The sequence below is a fragment of the Callionymus lyra genome, chromosome 17 (genome assembly GCF_982586985.1).
Source record: "Callionymus lyra chromosome 17, fCalLyr1.hap1.1, whole genome shotgun sequence".
Taxonomy (NCBI): Eukaryota; Metazoa; Chordata; class Actinopteri; order Syngnathiformes; family Callionymidae; genus Callionymus; species Callionymus lyra.
Window position 1 is genome coordinate 2,396,495 of NC_141834.1, and position 19,891 is coordinate 2,416,385.

The 19,891-nt window shown below is 37.8% G+C and overlaps 1 protein-coding gene across 1 annotated transcript in view; it reads right to left on the minus strand.

Annotated features, from left to right (window-relative positions):
* The window catches only part of LOC148062069 (gamma-aminobutyric acid receptor subunit rho-2-like), a 60,511-nt gene extending 41,174 nt beyond the window's left edge, over positions 1-19,337 (minus strand). Inside the window, exons 1-2 of the mRNA XM_087813277.1 lie at positions 19,069-19,337; positions 11,746-11,852 (exon numbers count right to left, since the gene is read on the minus strand). Of these exons, the coding sequence (XP_087669403.1) occupies positions 11,746-11,852; positions 19,069-19,196 (235 nt within the window). The 5' untranslated portion in view covers positions 19,197-19,337. The remainder of the gene's footprint in view (positions 1-11,745; positions 11,853-19,068) is intronic.
* Positions 19,338-19,891: the final 554 nt, after the last annotated feature.

Genomic DNA, 19,891 nt, shown 5'->3' on the forward strand with positions numbered 1-19,891 from the left:
ACCTTGTCTCATCTAAGAAATGACCAAAACGTCAAACCACTGATGAAGACCTTTATGTCATTGGCGGGCCGTCAGGGCCAGCAAGGCCTTCTCTGCTGGCCTACACATAATCAGAAGATAAATTTAAATTTTTAATAAAAAAAAATCATATTTGAGCAGCCGGTCATGTGTTACCCGAGGCCTTCAGTCGCTGCAGAGCCGGCCCTTGCCCATTAAAATCAACGGCAGCGGAAGGACTGTGTTAACCAATCAGATTCGAGTTAACGACACAACGTCAGCGCTTGGGAAGCTACACGCGTCACAGCTTCCTGGACGCTGGACGCGTTGAACACGTGACACGTTCACGTCCTCTGATTGGATAGCACTGAGACTCGTCTTTTCAAGAAAAGCTGGACGTTGTTAAGAAAGTTATGCTAACTCCGAGACGAGTCTTTCACAAGTTTAAAAAGATTTATTTATTTCCTCCATGAACTACGAGAGTAAATGCATTTTTTTCTTAATAATGTTGCGCTTTATGAGATCAATAGTGGTGCTTGTGTGTGTGTGTGTGTGTGTGTCGCTTTAGCGTATGTGTGTTTTGGGGGGATAGGTGGGTACTGGCCATGGAAACCACACAGACTAGTGGGAGTGATATTTTGATTCAGTTTCTTATAATGCACTGATGTTTATTTGATGATAAACGTCTCATTGACCTATAACAGTTTACGCTCAGATCCCTGTTGTGTATAAAGAACCTTAAAGTATTTTTTGTGAGGTGGATTCATTCAAATGTGCGCCACTGAAGGCCTACGTGTGAAATGCACGGCCCGCCACTGCTTTATGTAAATGTGATTTATATTGTTTAATTAAACTGAAGCTTTGTGTTTAAATAACCATCTGAGATGCATTCTGACACATCCTTTCAATTATCTGGATTTAGTTCACCAATGACTCGACCCGTCAGCAAGTGTGCGTGCATGTGTGTGTCCATACACGCTTCAACGCTCGTTCACAATTCACACTCTGGGGGGAAAAGATGAGTAAAAATCATAAATATCCAAGTAATTATCTCCCTCTGACAATAATGAAGATGGTTGTGCACTAACACATGCCTCTTCTACCTCTGAACTCATGTTATTCACTCAATATTGACTCAAGATTGCTGTACGTGTGGCGCTGTGAAGAGGTTTAAACCTCCTACACCTGGTTTGTGCTTTAGTAAAAAATTGAGGTGTGCAAATCATCTCTATGATTGCGATGTCTTGGTAAAGGGTGATCTAGACTGGGAGGTCCTCGGTGCAGAAGTGCAAAAGGCTGCAGTTCATCAAGTGTCCACTTGAGGCTGGCTTCAGATAGACTTTTAGTCAACTCTTGTTACAAGCGGCATGGTTTATTTTATTTTCATCGCCGAATCATAATTTTACAGAGCTCCAGACATGAGACGGTGAAGAAAAAAATAATTTGTGGCCACGACTTATTATTATTCAAATATTTGGGCATCAGCCACAATAAAAGACATTGTTTTGAGGAACAACTAAAATTGATAAATAGTTGGGGGTTTTTCCGTTTTGTTTAGCCATTATTTACAGTATGTTCTCACTTAATTGACACCAGAGAGTTTATTCATGAGAATGTACTACCATTAGTATTTCTATGATATCTTAAGACTAGAAGAGAGATATTAAATTGTTGATACCAGACTATTTATACAGAACCAACTTTGAAACAGGGAATACTTTGGTTGCGGCTTCTAGTAAAGGTGCGCTCGGGTTGCTTACCCAGCTGTCCAGGAAAGATATCACGTGCACACATATAACGTTAATACGTTAAGAGACACTTTATTTTGGTCTTTTTTATTTTATTAAGGTAAATGCATATTCTGAATTCCTAAAAATACACTTGACCAGGCATCCTGAACAATAAAGTTGCATTTATCTGTAGCATTTCACCACAAACTTATCAGCAAAAATGTCCTCAACGACATTATGGTTATATTAGTTCTGAATAAGTATTTTAAATAATATCTTGCTTGTCTAAGATATCGTAGCAATACTAAGGTAGTACATTCTTCAGAATAAACTATATGGTGTCAATAAAATGAGAATATAAATAATGTCTAAACAAAAAGAAAAAAGACGAGTAGGCCTATTTTTCAAGGTTTAGTTATCCGTCAAAACAATGTCCCTTATTGTGGCTAATGCCCGAATACATCACAATAGGATTTCTAGACGATCACATTAAAATGACATTAACTAGTTGGGGCTGGAACACAGGATTTTTAGTCTAACGCTGTGCGCTTCAGCAATGAGCCAAACTGCACAGATACTACATCCATATTTTATAAAGTCTATGGACCCAAGAAATCCATCAGTGTTGTGATAAGTTAAAGTCTATCAAATTGACTTTGAAAGAGGAAGTTAAGGCCTGTATTTTAGTTATTTACAAATTAATCTAGAGATGGTGAGTGAATCAATGCATTGGATTTTAAATGTAGTTTATTTAAACTGTTTAATACGCTGAACTACCACTTTTAAACTTGATTTAAGTTCATCTCCTGATTTCTTATCTCAATTTGGAAGTTAAATCAGTCATTGGCTATTATCTGTTTCTGGCCACATCTCATTTATATATTTTTAACCAAAGCCTCCTATAGTCACAAAGGGCTTTTGAAGATAATCTAAATGTAGCACAAATACATCACACGTTGATAACAAATAAACTGCAGTTTGAATCAATGAATTCTGACATTAAAAGCAGAGAGATAAGCAAGTCTGGAATGAAAATGTGTTTTTAGAAAACTTCAAATAACCTAATCATCACCCCCCCCTCGATGGATAAGATCGAAGTAAACACGGGGATTGACATGACAGTTGAGAGTTAAGGAAACAAGTCTTTGAATGAAACTTGCAAATGATAATCATTTTTGAACTAAAAAAAAACGTCTGGATCCTCTTCTCAATCTGTCACATCTCTTTGTCTCGCATCGTCAGTTTCAAGTCGTCATTTCAGAACAATGGCGGCAACAGGTGTTTGGATCATAAGAAATATTGACACCTTACTTTCAGCTCCTCTTCCATGGCAGCTGGAAGTGTGTTTGCAACAGGACTGCAGAAGAAAAGCAGAAACTTGAATAGAATTGACATTTAAACGGATGACTCTCTAGCTGGTGTCGGTGTTAACAATTCTCTGAATCGTGAGCACTGCTGTCCTTGGCCACTCTCTCATAACTTTGCCGTTATGACGTGACTCATAATAGCAGATTAACTTAACAAAAGCAACAAGTGGATTTTATCATCTGCATCTGAGTATTTACAGTGTCCATCAAGCCAGAGCAAAAAAAACATACAACCAAAACATGTTCTAAGAAAGGAAGAAACCTGTATAGAACAAATATATCAATTAAATATAAAATAAAGGCTTCATTTCCCAACTATAGGAAATATTATTTTCATTATTATAATCATTTCCAAATTGTTACAAACCAAAGCTGGAAATCTGCATAACTTGATCTCGCTTAATTTTGAGCTTCACAGAAAAAGGCTGTGAATATGTATATGTATAATTAATAATTATGTAAAGTAAATGTGCTATTTCAGTATTTTATTTTCAATAGATTTTCAACAATTTCATTTTTCTTCATGACTGTAAGGTCCTAAAGAGAAAAAAAAGAACAAAATAGACAAAGAATATATAGGTCTAATAATTGCTCAAATTCTCTGAATATGAAAAAAGAACAACCATATCCCTTAGGTGGGTATGTGTCAGAAATTCTAACTGTGTGTGTGTGTGTGTGTGTGTGTGTGTGTGTGTGTGTGTGTGTGTGTGTGTGTGTGTGTGTGTGTGTGTGAGTGTGTGTGTGTGTGTGTGTGTGTGTGTGTGTGTGTGTGTGTGTGTGTGTGTGTGTGTGTGTGTGTGTGTGTGTGTGTGTGTGTGTGTGTGTGTGTGTGTGTGTGTGTGTGTATTATTTAGTGAAGGGCGAGCGAGAGACGGTGCTCTGACTGCAACTTGGAAAATAATTATATGTAAGCTTATATAGCCACAATTCCAAGGTGCCGCTTGCATTTAAATTTAGTCTAGATCAGGAGTCTCGTGCTGGCTGGGACCAGATTTCATTTATAAATTGTCGTTTAAAGTTTCATTTAAAAAAATCTGTTTCATCTTATATAATGAATTGTATTAATGATGAGATTTGATGTGACAATTATTACTCCTTAACCATCTGAAGTTGAACAAAAACGTCCCTTTCACTCATAATAGCTTGAAATAGACATGTGTCTGGGTTGAGTGAGGAACCAGCTTTTTTGAGAACTGGTTTCTGGAGGGTCAAATCTTTCTTTTCACACTAAAGTGGAGTAAACTGGAGTACCCGAAGATAAAGCCCACACCAGCACAGGAGAAAAAATCAATTCCACTCTGACTGGTCTCGAAAAGCGCTATATAAATAAATATTACTTACTTACTTAATTACTTCTGCTCATTGTTGTGAGCTACTCATTCTCAGTAGCCTTTGATAAAAGTCTGACAAAATGTTTTGCAGCTCCAGATGAATTGTAATTAGTTAGGTGAGAGGTTGAAAATGTCTCTCTTAAACTCCTGTTGGCAGCCATGGGTCATTTTCGAAAAAACACATTTGTATTTGCAATCTTAAAATTGAATTTGAATCTAAATACATCATTTCCCCACATTTCCTTCTGTTTCAACACAAACGATTGTTGTCTTTTCTATTCCCAGTCCTTTGATAGCGCCGTCTACCAGAAGCAATGTTATTGTGTGCGTTTGGACGGTTACATGTGTCTTTGTGCGTCTCTGCTCCTCGTAGCTGTGTTCCTCAGGATGAGGAGGCAGCCATGTAAGAGGCTTTCATTAGCAACACTGCAGTCGTCGCTTTTGAAGCCAGGCGGAATCAAGCAGCGTCTCCCACAGCCAAATGAGCAGAGCAGGCGGCGGGCAACAAACACGAGTCAGTGTTTGATGATGTTTGAATAAGACAATGACGTCTGTCTGCTCGCAGCAGCGGCAGGCGGCGAGACAATAGAGAGTCAGTGAGTGGCACTGGGACCCCCTGCTGCTGCCTCTGGCCTCATAGCAACATGAAACACTCGCTGGATTTCTACATGAAACAGTGGGAAGATTCATTTAGACGTCATTGTGCTGTATAGGCTTTTTACTTTAGACTTTTATCTTCCATTCTGCCGACTCCAAGACAAGGACAGATGATAGTTCTGGAACCAGAAGTAACCAGGGCCCTCATGTACAATGGGGTCCATCTTTAACGTCAAAGTCCATATGTATCAATACTGAAAAGATTGGTAAAAAGTTTTTATTTTCACATCAGAGTTAAATTAACTATCAATATTGATCATAAATTAACACACAGTAGTTGTAGTTACACAAGTTAATATGTTCTCATTCACCAAATTGATGATCTGTATTTATTAAGACAACATCGATCATTTTATAATGAATATTTTAATACGATATTTTATGCTATTCAGAAAAAAAATTAAAGGAATGATGAGTTTGTTTTTATAATATAACAAAGAACATGATTTGTGTCTGATGCTTCAAGTCAACAAAAGTCATGAAGATTTTTGTGAAAATCAAATCAAAGCGAAGCTGCAGAATGAAAGCAGCTGAAGCCGTGTGATCACGTGACCTTTGAAAAACACACCTATATAAATACACTTTCACATGATTTGTTAATTTGTCATTTGTACAGAAAACGTTTTTATTTAATGAAAGTAATAAGAACTTGTGTATGTGTTGCAGTTGTGTCACACATTTATATGAAAATCAGATCATCTTCATCATCTTCATCATCAATTCTCTTTAAGTTACTGATTTACAGTTTTATTCTTGTTTAACTCATTTTGAGATGTTTCAAATAAGCCCCTGATCGTCTGTAAATAAAGTATTTGCGTTAATAAATGTGTATATAAAATATAATATTTTCTCTGAGACATACATTCATGTAGAGGAAGTATATCAGTGCCATCAGAATATTGAGTGTTTATATATTTACATATAAAGGTTTGATTCGTTTTTGTTGAATAATTGAATTCAATTAGTTGTCTTTTGAAAGGTCTTTGTTTTATTGAATGAATCAATTCTTTAATCTGTTTATTGAAAGGTTAATTTGTTTTATTGTATAATACAATTCATTAATTTGAATATTTAAAACGTTGGATTAGTTATTATTGAATGGTTGAATTCATAATTCCTATAATTAAAGGTGAATTATCTTTTACTGAGAGATCGAATTAAAAAAATAAGATGTTGAAAGGTTTGGTTTTATTTTAATAGGTGAAATAAAACATTCAAAATTTGTTTCAATGTTTTCACAATGAATGGTTTTCTTTGTTTGATATTGTAATTCCAATAAGAAAAGTAAGGTATGATAGTGGCAACAGATATTATTGAATTAAAAAAGCTACGAACTTTTTAATTTAGAAATTTTTGTAATTATTAGAAAGAACTATGTGTAAAATAATGCACTCATTTTCAAAATATTCAACATTTTGAATTCAATTATTCAATAAAAACAAAACGAAACCTTTTAATATGGAGAAACATTTATGTAAAAGTTGTATCATTCAACCATTCAATATTCCGATGGCACTGATCTACTTCCATAATCCAGAAAACAAACACGTTTGTCTGTCTTGTATTTGTCTGCGAGTGCATTTCATCCTGACGTGTCTTCCTGCGCCTCCTCACTGGAGTGGAAACGGGGCAGCTGGGAGAGGTAAACTTGGCTCTGCTTCTGTAGCCAGCATGCACTCATCATTCACTTCACGCACAGGTTTTAACAAAGGAGCGACTCCATGTGTGAACAGCAGCGAGGCCATGTGCAGGTAAACAGTTCCGAGATGAAACCCGAGCAACTTGACATGAGTTCAGAGGGAACAGATGTCATCGCAGACAAAAGTTGCCGCTCCAAACTTTTATGCAAAATCTTCGTTAGGAAGGTTTCGCCGTGACGCAGCTCTTGTTTTGTTTGAGAGTATTTTTAGGTATTTAAATTGACATTAAATCTTTGGAGGGAATTTGCCGCGACTGCGGTGCCATCATCACTAAAATAGCTTTTTATTCAAAACCCTGTGTGACACTGCAGCAATATGTGCAACAAACAATCTGTCTACGTATAAGAGCATGGGTGTCAAAGTCAATCAGAACAAAAGGCCAAAATCCTCTAAACCTCTTAGTCACTGTCGTTGCGTAGGAGTGTGATATTATTTTTTGTTCTTGGAGGTTTACCCTTATTCGAAGCCTCTGTATAATAGCTGACACTGGTAAGCCATTTTCTTTATCTTATATTAAACATCGGCATCATTATAAAAGTAAATTTGCAGAGTGATTTTCCAGACCAGCGTCACAAAGCGCTTAAACAATAAAGACAATTCCAAATAAAATATATGCTTAAAAGGTCAAGACAACATCGAGTCACCAACATGAACATTAATCAAATTTTATTTGAGCCAACCATCCACGGACCGCGTAAAATAACTTGGTGGGACATGAGTTTCACATCTTTTTCTCAGTCGTACCCTAGAATATTAAAGTAAAGTTAAAGTTAAGTTAAGTTAAATTAAGTAAATCATACAAGGAGCCTAACACATTAAAAAAAGGCATTTTTAGGGATTTGTATAATAGTTACTATAGGAGTTTTTTTTATAATAGTTGTTTTAAAATCAATATTTAAATAAAAGGTGTGTAAAATAAAATAATTAAATTAAAATATATATATATATATTTATCTTTTTTTTTGTGTGTGATGGAAAATTGGCAAAAGTCAGCTAAAGGAACAGTTGCTGGCAATGACTGAGGACGAGAGGATACAGTCAGCTCTGGCTGGTTTTAAAGCTGAAGTTTGGCCATATTTAGTTTTTCAGTTCTGATAAATCAACCAAAAGAGAATAGCACAATCACAAGATGTCAATAGAGTCCTCTATTGATTTTCAGGAAATTATACAATTGTATCAAAATAGATGGTTTTCTTGGGTGCAGACTATCCTCAATCCTGAGGAAGAAGAACATTCCTGACCTTTAGGATGTGTTGGTCTGCTCAGGTGAAGAACCACAAATATGGCAGGAGCAGCTTGCTTCTCCGTTAGTCAACAACTATCTCCTCAGTTTTGTTTACAGTGGCGCAGATATTATTATTTTATCCGCACCAACGCTCCAGGTGATCCACCTCCTGTCACCGTTCAATATATATGACAGCTGGAGTGCAGAGCAGTGACTTGTTAGCAGGATGACCAGGCACTGGGTGACAATCATCCTGAGGGCCACAGGTTTGACAGGCGTTTAGTCCTGTCGCTGTGGATCAACAGCTACAAAGCCTTTCAGTACCATTCCTGGGATTCTGTCAGGACCAGCAGTTTTCTGGCGTTAAGCAATAATGACGAACTCAACCGTCAACCCAGTGTCAACACTGCCACAGACAGGTTATACATTCAGAATCCTCCCGCATGCCTTCCTGATAGTCAACTTCAGCCCGCACTGGAGAGTTTTCCTCCAAAAGTATGGAAGCCGGAGCAAGTCATGTTCAACCAGGTTTCTGTCAAACATCGTTCTGAATAATCGCTCATATTCCAATAGACCTGGACAAATTAATGTCTCTTGTTTCTTATTTAAATGTCTTATTTAAAATCTCTAAACTTGTAATCCATAGTAGGTAAGTAATTAAGTAATATTTATTTATATAGCGCTTTTCGAGACCAGGGTCACAAAGCGCTTAAACAATCAAAACAATACTCAAAAAAGTACATACTTTAAAGATCAAGATAATACTGAGAACAACACAGGAGTTCCAGAAATTCAAGGAAAAGCCTGAACAAATAGAAACGTCTTAAGATGTTTCTTAAAGGATTCAGTAGACTCCATCAAGCGCAAAGAGAGAGGAAGATCGTTCCAAAGCTTAGGAGCAACAGCCTGAAAAGATTTCCTGAGCCGTGAGCGTGGAACCATAAGTAGATTTTGATCCACAGACCTCAGAGCCCGAGCTGGGGTGTAAGGCTGGATCAGATCAGTGATGTAAGGAGGAGCCTGACCATGAATAGCTCTGAAAGTAAGAACCAGAATTTTAAAGTTGATCCTGAAAGAAACTGGAAGCCAGTGAAGAGTTTTAAGGACCGGAGAGATGTGAGTTCTTCTACTTGAGCGGGTCAGAATTCTCGCTGCAGAGTTCTGAATCAACTGCAGGCGAGACAGCTCCTTCTTGTTAAGACATGAAAACAAACTGTTGCAATAGTCCAGACGAGAAGAAACAAACGCATGGATTACAAGCTCCAGATCATGTTCCGACAACATTTTCCTAAGTTTAGAGATTTTTCTCAGTTGAAGGAAACAGTTTCTGGTCAGTTTTCTGCAATGTCGAACAAGAGACATGTCTTTATCAAATACAACACCCAGGTTTCTCAGGCTCAGTTTGACAGACTGACCTAAGTCACCCAAGTACTGACTCAACCCTGGAATCTTATCATCAGGAGCAATCACCAGTGTTTCAGTTTTGTCCACATTTAGCTGTAGGGTGTTTTCACTCAGCCATTGTTTGATTTCTAGCAAACAATTGACTAAGCTGTTCCGCCTGGACTACTGCAACAGTTTATTTTCATGTCTTAACAAGAAGGAGCTGTCTCGCCTGCAGTTGATTCAGAACTCTGCAGCGAGAATTCTGACCCGCTCAAGTAGAAGAACTCACATTTCTCCGATCCTTAAAACTCTTCACTGGCTTCCAGTTTCTTTCAGGATCAACTTTAAAATTCTGGTTCTTACTTTCAGATTTATTCATGGTCAGGCTACTCCTTACATCACTGATCTGATCCAGCCTTACACCCCAGCTCGGGCTCTGAGGTCTGTGGATCAGAATCTACTGATGGTTCCTCGCACATAGTTCAGGACCAGAGGAGAGAAATCCTTTCAAGCTGTTGCTCCTAAGCTTTTGAACGATCTTCTTCTCTCTCTGTGTTTGATGGATCTACTGACTCCTTCAAGAAACATCTTAAGATGTTTTTATTTGTTCAGGCTTTTCCTTGAATTTCTGGAACTTCAGTTTTATCTTGACCTTTAAAGTATATACTTTATTGAATATTGTTTTGATTGTTTAAGCGCTTTGTGACCCTGGTCTGGAAAAGCGATATATAAATAAAAATTAATTACTTACTTACTTACTTATTTATTGTACTCTTACTTCCCGCCCATAAATTCCCGAATATTGTTACTATATTTACTATGTTTTTGGACTGTAGGAGGAAACCGGAGTAAACCTTTCATTCTTCAATTGCACCATGCCAGTGTCCTCAGGAGCTTCAGGCCTTGTACACATGATGACGGGCAATCTTAGGAATTAATATTCAACCCTCTCCGTTTGAAAAGATAAGCAAAAGTTACATAAACACCTCATCGTTTTAAAATAAAATTCCATCCACACAAATCCGTCCTCTATTGAATGCATTGCCAAACCAGTAGTGGTAGAATATCTCTCCACGTCAATCCCCCAAAATATTGACGATGTCGCTAGTTGCTCAGTTTGGGTGGACAGACAATAAGCTGAACTAAAAGAAAAATAAGTAGCACTTCTCTGAGGAGCCATGCTGACATTAACAAGAGAGAATAGCATGAGTAGTAGGTGCCGTAGAATGGCTGTTTTTCTATTGCTTATTATGTGTGCTCTATTTTATTATTTTATTCTGTACTGACAACACAAATTCTGTTGTGTTTACAACACTGGGAATAACATTTTGACTTTTATCAGATCCTGGATGAGCAGAAGAAGATGAACTATCAGTGTTTGAATAATGAACAATCTAAAATATCATAGTGTCTACTGTAGTTATACAAGCAAATACATATATCAAGTATTGACACTGTTAATGAGCCAAGTACTGTCAACAATGACCCTGTGGTTCTGTAAATAATTTAGTTTTAGATGACAAATGATAATAAATAAGACGGAAGCAGAACAATATATTCTCTTTTTCGGATTTCAATTCATTCATGTGCGGAGAGAAAACCTCCTGAGGCGCACATTCCTCAGTTTGATCACGACTTCAGCTTCCCAACACGCTTTCTGAATACTGACACGCCAGAGGTTTTCCCAAAAAAACAAAAACACTGAACTGTCCACCACTTCAGTTTGGATGCTCGATCAAGCACTTTACCAGCAGATGCTCGTCCGACTCTGCAAACATGCTGCCAAAAGCCTGGCAGTGCCATCTCAGTTCTTTCAAGTTGTTCTCAACCAAGGACACATTTAAACTCATGGGCCCATCAAACTGTCAAATTCTCCGAACAGCAATAACAACCTGGAGGCGCTGTTGTACAACATGCAGTATTCTAATGAATCGGAAAAAATCCTTGTTTAAATTTGGATGAACAAAATAGCTGGGAGTGAAAGGTCAAACGCAAAAGCAATAATTCTATGATGATATTTTCTTTTATATTGTTCTACAAGTGAATCCATGTGTCTTAGCGTTAACCCACATTATATAAACAGTCAATTGTAAACATTTGAGCCTGTAATTATCTCTGAAAAATTAAATACTTCTGGTTATCATAAAACAGAAAAGGCTTTAAGTGATTTAACTGAGTATAAATACATGTTTGTCAAAAAAAATCCTCAAATGAAAGTTCAAGTTTGACTACATCAATTTATTTTATTTATTTCTACGGTATGGTGTGTAGTTGTCGAACATTGTTGAATATTGTGAGTGAAAAAAAGTACTGTGGAAAAAAAGATTCCCTTCAAACACAAAGGCATCTTACCAGCAAAAGCGGGCCTCATGGTGAAGTCGTGCTCATCGATGCGCAGCAGGTGGCTGGTTTTTAGCTTCCGATTTTTGGTTCCATCCTGAGGTTTCTTTGCCAGAGGACTGGAGTTGAGAGAGAGAGGTTGATGTTAGGGACATGCATCATTTATATTTGATATTTGTTAACAAACAAACATGAATGAGAGGTATGTGCTTGGGATGGTGACAACAGAAAAAAAATCTGCGACACAACCTGACCTCTTAGTGGATTGAAATAAAGATATAATTTATGATGAAACTCTGACACTATACAGATCATCATCACTCTCCACCCTCACTTGTGTTGTATTTTTTCAGCAACTTTTACAAATTCCCCTAAAAATGTTGATGAGAACCAATTACATTTTCTCCCTTTTTAATTCCCTCTTATCCTCTCCTCTGCTACTCATACATTCTCACTCTCTCCTTTCATCAGCTGACCATCATTTACCCCAATAACACTCACAGTGTGTTTCCTGCTCCAGTTATGAGAAGACAAAACTGCTTTTGACCTTGGAAATTTTCTGAAATAACATCACAAATAGTTAAATATTGATGAGGAAGCTTGTCTGTGTGTGTCCACTGCACTCTGACATGCCGCTGCAACAGCCGACTCTCACCCGTTAATACCAGTGATACAAAATATTAAACTTTGGTGTAGAAATGATCATCGAGAGGGAGGTATTTTTGGGGGGTAGTCATAAATTCTGGTCAAAATTGCACAAACTCCATTAAACAGTGAGTAACTATTAAGCATTTATATTTTATAAGTAGAAAAATATATATGCATCTTGGACACAGATTATTAACACAGGATTCAAATTGTATAAACTATTAAAGTCGTTTTCAATGTGGGCCACTGTAGCATCCTTGTGTTCTCGCGCAGTCTTCTGTGTTTAGACCCTCTGGGGCCAGAAAACAGAATCCATGCAACAAAACAAAAACAAAGTCTCAATCTAGACTTATAGTGACATGTAAGGACAATTGTTTGTTCATTTCATTCTCATCGTCATTTACATCAATAAATAGTATATATATGATTGATTTATACTATTGTTTATACAATCTTCACAACATACAAAATATATGTTTTTTATATAGATATATAGTACACGTATGATTGTACTATTTGTCAACCGTGGTCAAACAAGACATTTTATATATTTAGAAATGACAGAATGAATACATTTTTTTTTATTATTCCTCACCCTTTTAAAACGTTTCTGTTTTATTTAAAATAATAATTAGTTTGTATATATATTAATAGATTTATTTTAAATAAGGCAATACCAGCTTTGTATTTATCATGTGATCATTGTGCACGAATGCTCCTTCCCAGGTGCAAAACAAATAGACTCAAGGACTACTTCCTCAGGCTATTAAATTGTACAAATCTGAGTTCGGGGGCAGGAGTGGAGTGAAAGTATCATGATGTTCTGTTCTATGTTAGTCTTTGTATCCTTTGTCTTTGTTATTTTTCTTTGATCTATGACCTTTATCTTTATCTTTAGACTTGGATAGTATCATCTTGTTCTTTCTCTTTATTTCTCTTTGTTCTTGTTCTTATTTTATTTTGATTTTTTTTTTTTTTTTTTTTATGAAAAATTGCTTTATTTTATGTGGCTATTGGAAAAAAAAGAATTTAAGTTTCACCTTACCTTACCTTATTGTATGTATCATGTGATCATTGGATTAGTCATTTGATCATTTTATTTGTCATTTGATCGTTGCCTGTGACATTAGATCATTGTCTTTTGTTACTAACTATTGATGTCATGTGATCATTGTCTGTGTCATGTGATTATTTTCTGTGACATGGGATCATTATATGTGTACTGAGATGATTGTAAGTAAGTAAGCAAATAAAATTTGTAAAGCGCTTTTCTAGACCAGGGTCACAAAGTGTCTGTGTCATGTGATTATTGTATGTGTCTTGTGATGATTGCATGAGTCATGTGTTCATTGTATGTGTCATGGATCATTGCCTGTGTCATGGGATCATTGTCTGTGTCATGTAATGATTGCATGGGTCATGTGATCGTTGTCTGTGCCATGTGATAATTGCATGTGTCATGGGATCATTGTCTGTGTCATGTGATCATTGTCTTCGCCATAAGATGATAGAATGTATCATGTATTCATTTTATGTGTCGTGGGATGATTGTGTCATGGGGTCATTGCTTGTGTCATGTGATCATTGTCTGTGTCATGTGATGATTGTATGTATCATGTGATCATTTTATGTGTCATTTTATCAACGTCTGTGTCATTGGATAATTGTCTGTTGTCACTAACTATTGATGCCATGTGCTCATTTTCTGTCTTAGTGATGATTATATGTATCATGTGATCATTTTATGTGTCATGGGATAATTGTCTGTGTCATGTGCCCATTGTGTGTGTCATGTGATCATTGTCTGTGTCATGTGATCATTGTCTGTGTCATTTGAGTATTGTTTGTGACATGGGATCATTGTCTGTGTGATGTGATAATTGTATGTATCATGTGATTACTTAATGTGTCATGGGGTCATTGCTTGTGTCATGTGGTGATTGTATGTATCATGTGATTATTTGGTGTCATGGGATCATTGTTTGTGTCATGTGATCATTGTCTGTGACATGGCATCATTGTCTGTGTCATGTGATCATTGCCTGTATCATGTGATAATTGTATGTATCATGTGATCATTTTCTGTTTCATGGGATCATGTTCTGTGTCATGTGACCATTGTCTGTGTCATGTGATCATTGTCTGTCTCATGTGATAAGTGCATGTGTCATGGGATCATTGTCTGTGTCATGTGACCATTGTCTGTGTCATGGGATAATTGTATGTGTCATGGGGTCATTGCTTGTGTCATGTGGTGATTGTATGTATCATGTGATTATTTTCTGTCATGGCATCATTGGCTGTGTCATGTGACCATTGTCTGTGTCATAGGATCATTGCCTGTGTCATGGGATCATTGACTGTGTCATGGGATCATTGTCTGTGTCATGTGATAATTGCCTGTGTCATGGGATCATTGTCTTGGTCATGTGACCATTGTCTGTGTCATGGGATCATTCACTGTTTCGTGGATCATAGTCTACGTCATGTGATCGTTGCTGTGTCATGTGATCATTGTCTGTGTCATTGGATCATTGTATGTATCATGTGATTATTGCCTGTTTAATGGGATCATTGCCCGTGTAATGGGATCATTGTCTGTGTCATGTGACCATTGTCTGTGTCATGGGATCATTGTCTGTGTCATGGGATCATTGTTTGTGTCACATGACCATTGTCTGTGTCATGGCATCATTGCCTGTGTAGTGGTATCATTGACGGTGTCATAGGATCATTGTATGTGCCATGGGATCATAGCCTGTTTCATGGGATCATTGGCTGTGTCATGTGACCATTGTCTGTGTCATGTGACCATTGTCTGTGTCATGGAATCATTGTCTGTGTCATGGGATCATTGTCTGTGTCTGGTGACCATTGTCTGTGTCATGGAATCATTGTCTGTGTCATGGAATCATTGTCTGTGTCATGGGATCATTGTCTGTGTCATGTGACCATTGTCTGTGTCATGGAATCATTGTCTGTGTCATGGGATCATTGTCTGTGTGATGTGATTATTATCTATGTCATGGGATCATTGTCTGTGTCATGGGATCAGTGTCTCTGTCATGGGATCATTATATGTGTCCTTTTGTATCAGTTTGATCTGAAAACTATCCATTTGTGTATAATGTTACTCTTCACATTTTATATAACTAATACGTTTTTTTTCATATGTTTTATGTTCTTTGTCTAGTTTTTTGTGCATTGTTTGATCTCATGACATGTCATATCGCTCTTCAAAGAATTTATGTTGGAAACAAACACATTATTATCCATTTTAGATCATTGGTCCTGTATTTCTCTCATAAAAATGGGTGAATTGATGAATATATTCTCGTGACACTTTATTCAACCAGTAACAGTGAATGATTTGGCTGCTGAAATCTGTGCAGATGCTGAATTTTAAATATGCTAAGGAGAGATGACGATTCAGCAGTGAGTCAGAGAAACCCAACCGCCTTTACATCCCATAATCCTTGTTTACGTAGCACACAAAAATAGTCAATGGACCATTGTCAATATTTGAAATTGAAGACCTTATTTTCATCATCTTCTGCAAATAATTGTTTTCATGTCTGTACACAAAGAGTCACAACCCTATCTGGGTGTTAATGAATTAAAAAGGAGAGAAAAAATCTTCAGGAAAACATGTCAATCAACTTTTCGTGATATTTATGTTTGTTTATTTAACATAGTGGGAGGGTAGTGATGATATTTGCTCGTGGACATACTTATTTGATTTTAAATAAACAAACACCGACTGCCACCAACAAAAATGTTTCACCTGAAAAGCAAACTTATAATAAAAAATAATTACTCTGGCAGAAACAATATATACTCTTCCCACTACTGAGATGTTTACGAAGCTTTTGTTGCACTAAACAAAATGTGGCTTCAATAATAAAATTTAATTATTTCCCTCAGATGCATGTAAATTATTGGCTTCCGAAGCTCATGTGGTGTCAGAGGATTCGGTTTAATCAACAATTCATAGCAAAACAGTGAAGATTTTTAAATGTCATTTGATTTAATCTGATTTGAAACATATTAGATATTGTTATTACAGAACCTCATCAGCAATGAGACACAACAACAGGTTTAAAGGGCAAATTCTTCCTCTCCAAGATGCAGTAAGTCTTTTATTGTATTTTATTTTTGAAGTTATTACTTTATAAAGTTCTACCTCGTCTGAAATCTCGGCGAACGCCAGGTTATGAGAGCGGAGTCTATTATCACGTAATAATGGCTTCACTCCTCCTCCGGCCAGCTCTAATCACGCCCCGCTTTGTTCATAAAACAAGTCCCTTGGAGGTGGAAACTGGGTTGACGATGCAGAGAAACCTTGGCGCTTGACCAGTCACAGTAGATTGGGTCTGGTTATTCTTAACAACCAGTGGACGGGGCTCAAGCAAATGTAAGTTTTGTACAAACGCATACTGATGAGGACAATAGAGGTCAAAGATTTATTTAAGAGACACTTAAATCAACACACTAGTTGCTCTTTAATGCTTTTTTAATCCAGGATGCACCAAGCAAGTAAACAGAGACAGTTTGAATGCCTACTGGCAACTCAGGATGTGACTAACATACAGTACAACAAATACAAACATCAGTCTACATCCTTCATCTGCTGTCTATCTTGCTTGAACAAGATCAAGTCATATTAAGGTACTTATCGGAAAAACACAAAATATTTCATTCCTCCATGATCCTTTTAACTCGTTTGAAACTAACAAAAAATGTTCTAAAACATGTTGTCCAGCTCAAAACATCAGATTTGTTTGACTAGTCGTTGCTGTGGTGTCAGTTTGAGCTTTTTACACAGCAGGTGTTTTGGTGTTTCAGATTGTTTTCATATGTGCTCTGCCAATTTGAATTGCATTGCAATGACTTTGTGTCTGTATTCTCACAACATGCCTTGGTGACGGAGTCTGAAGACGAGCAGTTTTGTGTTTATCTGGGTTTTTTTTCAGTTGAGCTGAACTATATATTCACTGGTGTGTCTCTTGTCCACAACAACTGTGGGCTGTGACAGCTTTTCTTCATGCAGGTGAACCAAGGTTGTCGTCTCCTGCAAGGTTTCTCGTGTTCAGAAGTGTGTCTCTTTGTTGGGCGCTTCTCACATCTTAGTGGATCATATCATTGTCTGAGGGAGTTTATGTGAAACAAATAATCAGCAAAGTCAAATTTTTGACGATGGAGTAAACAAACAAAAAATGATTCCTTGAATATTTTTGTTTTTATCTGTTTGGCTGTGGACACATTGGTATATGAAGAACTACATCTTTACTGGTTTGATTAGGAAACATTGCAGATTTCCTCATTCATAGAACATTTATGGAATCCTTGAAAATCATCGATGAACAGTACAATCTTTCCCTCACCCTTTTAATTATGGTTTTAACAGCAGAATAGAAAGAAGCTCTGCTTCCTGGCGATGTTGCTTTCAAGTTCATGACTGAAAACAAGAGGAATGCTGCTGACTCCTCCTGGCCATCCACACAAACGCGGGTATCTGCTGTCTGCGCGTTGATATCACTTCAGGCTTGTTTTTTTGTTATCAGAAATTAAATTACATTTTTATCACAAAAGCATGCTTGACTGAAGAAAAAAAGCTGATTTTTATGTTTAATTTCTGACTATTCTGCCACAGATGTACGGACAGAATTAATAAAAATGAAACCACCAGGAGCTGAATTGAATCCGGTCATGCAGCTCCTACACCAGCTTCAGAAGCATCAAATATGAATAACAGGTGAACTTGAGACACAAGCTTGTGTCCAAAAACCAGACTACATACTTATATGAAGGCTGAAGGGAGATACACTGGGGTTTTTTTGTTGACTCTTTTGCCACCATAAATCCATAAGAGTTGCTCAGGGGGATCCTGGATATATTTGGTCCATTTCTGCACAGCTTTAATTTGACATTATGCAAAGAATCGCATCAAAATAATCTAGTTTGAATTGCCAAAAAAAAAGACTGTTTCGCTCGAGGACCACCTGACATCTGAGCTGCATGGCCTCCTCTGTGGATTGAAATCAATTGACGCAAAAATGTTTTATTTATATTTTGTGCACTTCCATATAGCAGAATCCTTATTTGTACTAGTATCTTGCGAATGTCATCATATATCATTATAGTTTTATCTAATCTTAATTCCAGAGGAAATCGTTGCGACTTAACAAATTTCCCTGCGGTATTTGTGAGAGTTTTCATTCAGCTTTACTTCTAATGGTCAACTTTGAACAAAAGTTTTCTCATGATTATTTGTTGCATTTTTTACGCGTGAAACTCGCTTTTTCCTCCTTTTTTTTTGGGGGGGGGGGGGGGGGGGGGGGGTTGTATGCATTCAGGTGTTGTTGAGGCACTGGAAAGGCACTGTACACCTGTAGATGGGTGTGTACCTCCACAATTTTTAACAATTTTTGGTGATATTTATCCATCACTTTCAAGCGATGACGTGCGTCACGCCCGGTGACTGGAGGATAAAACCCCGTATGAGTTCTTGAGTTGCCATAGAAACAACCGCTAACTGGAATTTGGGGAACTAAAACTTACTCTGTGTCACAACCAAAATCCAAAATTGTTGGTGTTGGACTGGAGTTTTTATTCTCATGCGTGCGTAAATGTGAGGAGGACACGCGCGTAAACACCCGGCTCTCACCCGGCGGCGCTCAGACTTACGTGCCCGGCTTGTGCGTCTCCGCCGCCGGCGCGGACCAGCGTTTCTTTCGGCTCCGGTGCTTCCTACAGTCCCCGATGACCAGCATGCACAGGAGCAGCAGCAGGCAGCGGGTGTAGAAGGGTGGCATGGTGACTTCACAAGTCGTCAACACTACTGCTCAACAGCGCGCCGGAACCGCGCACTCGAGGCATCTTCTGGCCGATTCAGTCCCGGGGTGTCTGGATGGTAAAATGTGCAAGTCCAGGGGTGGAGATGGGAGTCGAATGTATGAGAGACCACAGCTCCGAGCATGTGGAACCAAACAGACTGAGAGTTAGAGAGCTAGACGAGAGAGAGAGAAAGAGAGGGAGAGAGAGAGAGGGAGAGAGAGGGAGAGAGAGAGAGAGAGAGGTAAACCTCAGGGCATGAGCTGCATGTAGTTTTAAACCCTCACAGGCTCCAAGTAGTTCATCCTACATGTGGTCTTGATCCAACCTTCGGTCCTGACGCTGCATGTGGTCCTGATGTTACATGTGGTCCTGATGCTGCATGTGGCCCTGATGTTACATGTGGTCCTGATGCTGCATCTGGACCTGATGATACGTGTGGTCTTGGTCCTGCATGTGGTCCTGATAATACAATATGGTCTTGATGAAACTTGTGGTCTTGATGCTTCATAGGGTCCTGATGCTGCATGTGGCCCTGGTGTTACATGTGGTCCTGATGCTGTATCTGGACCTGATGATACTTGTGGTCTTGGTCCTGCATGGGGTCCTGATAATACAATATGGTCCTGATGAAACTTGTGGTCTTGATGCTTCATATGGTCCTGATGCTGCATGT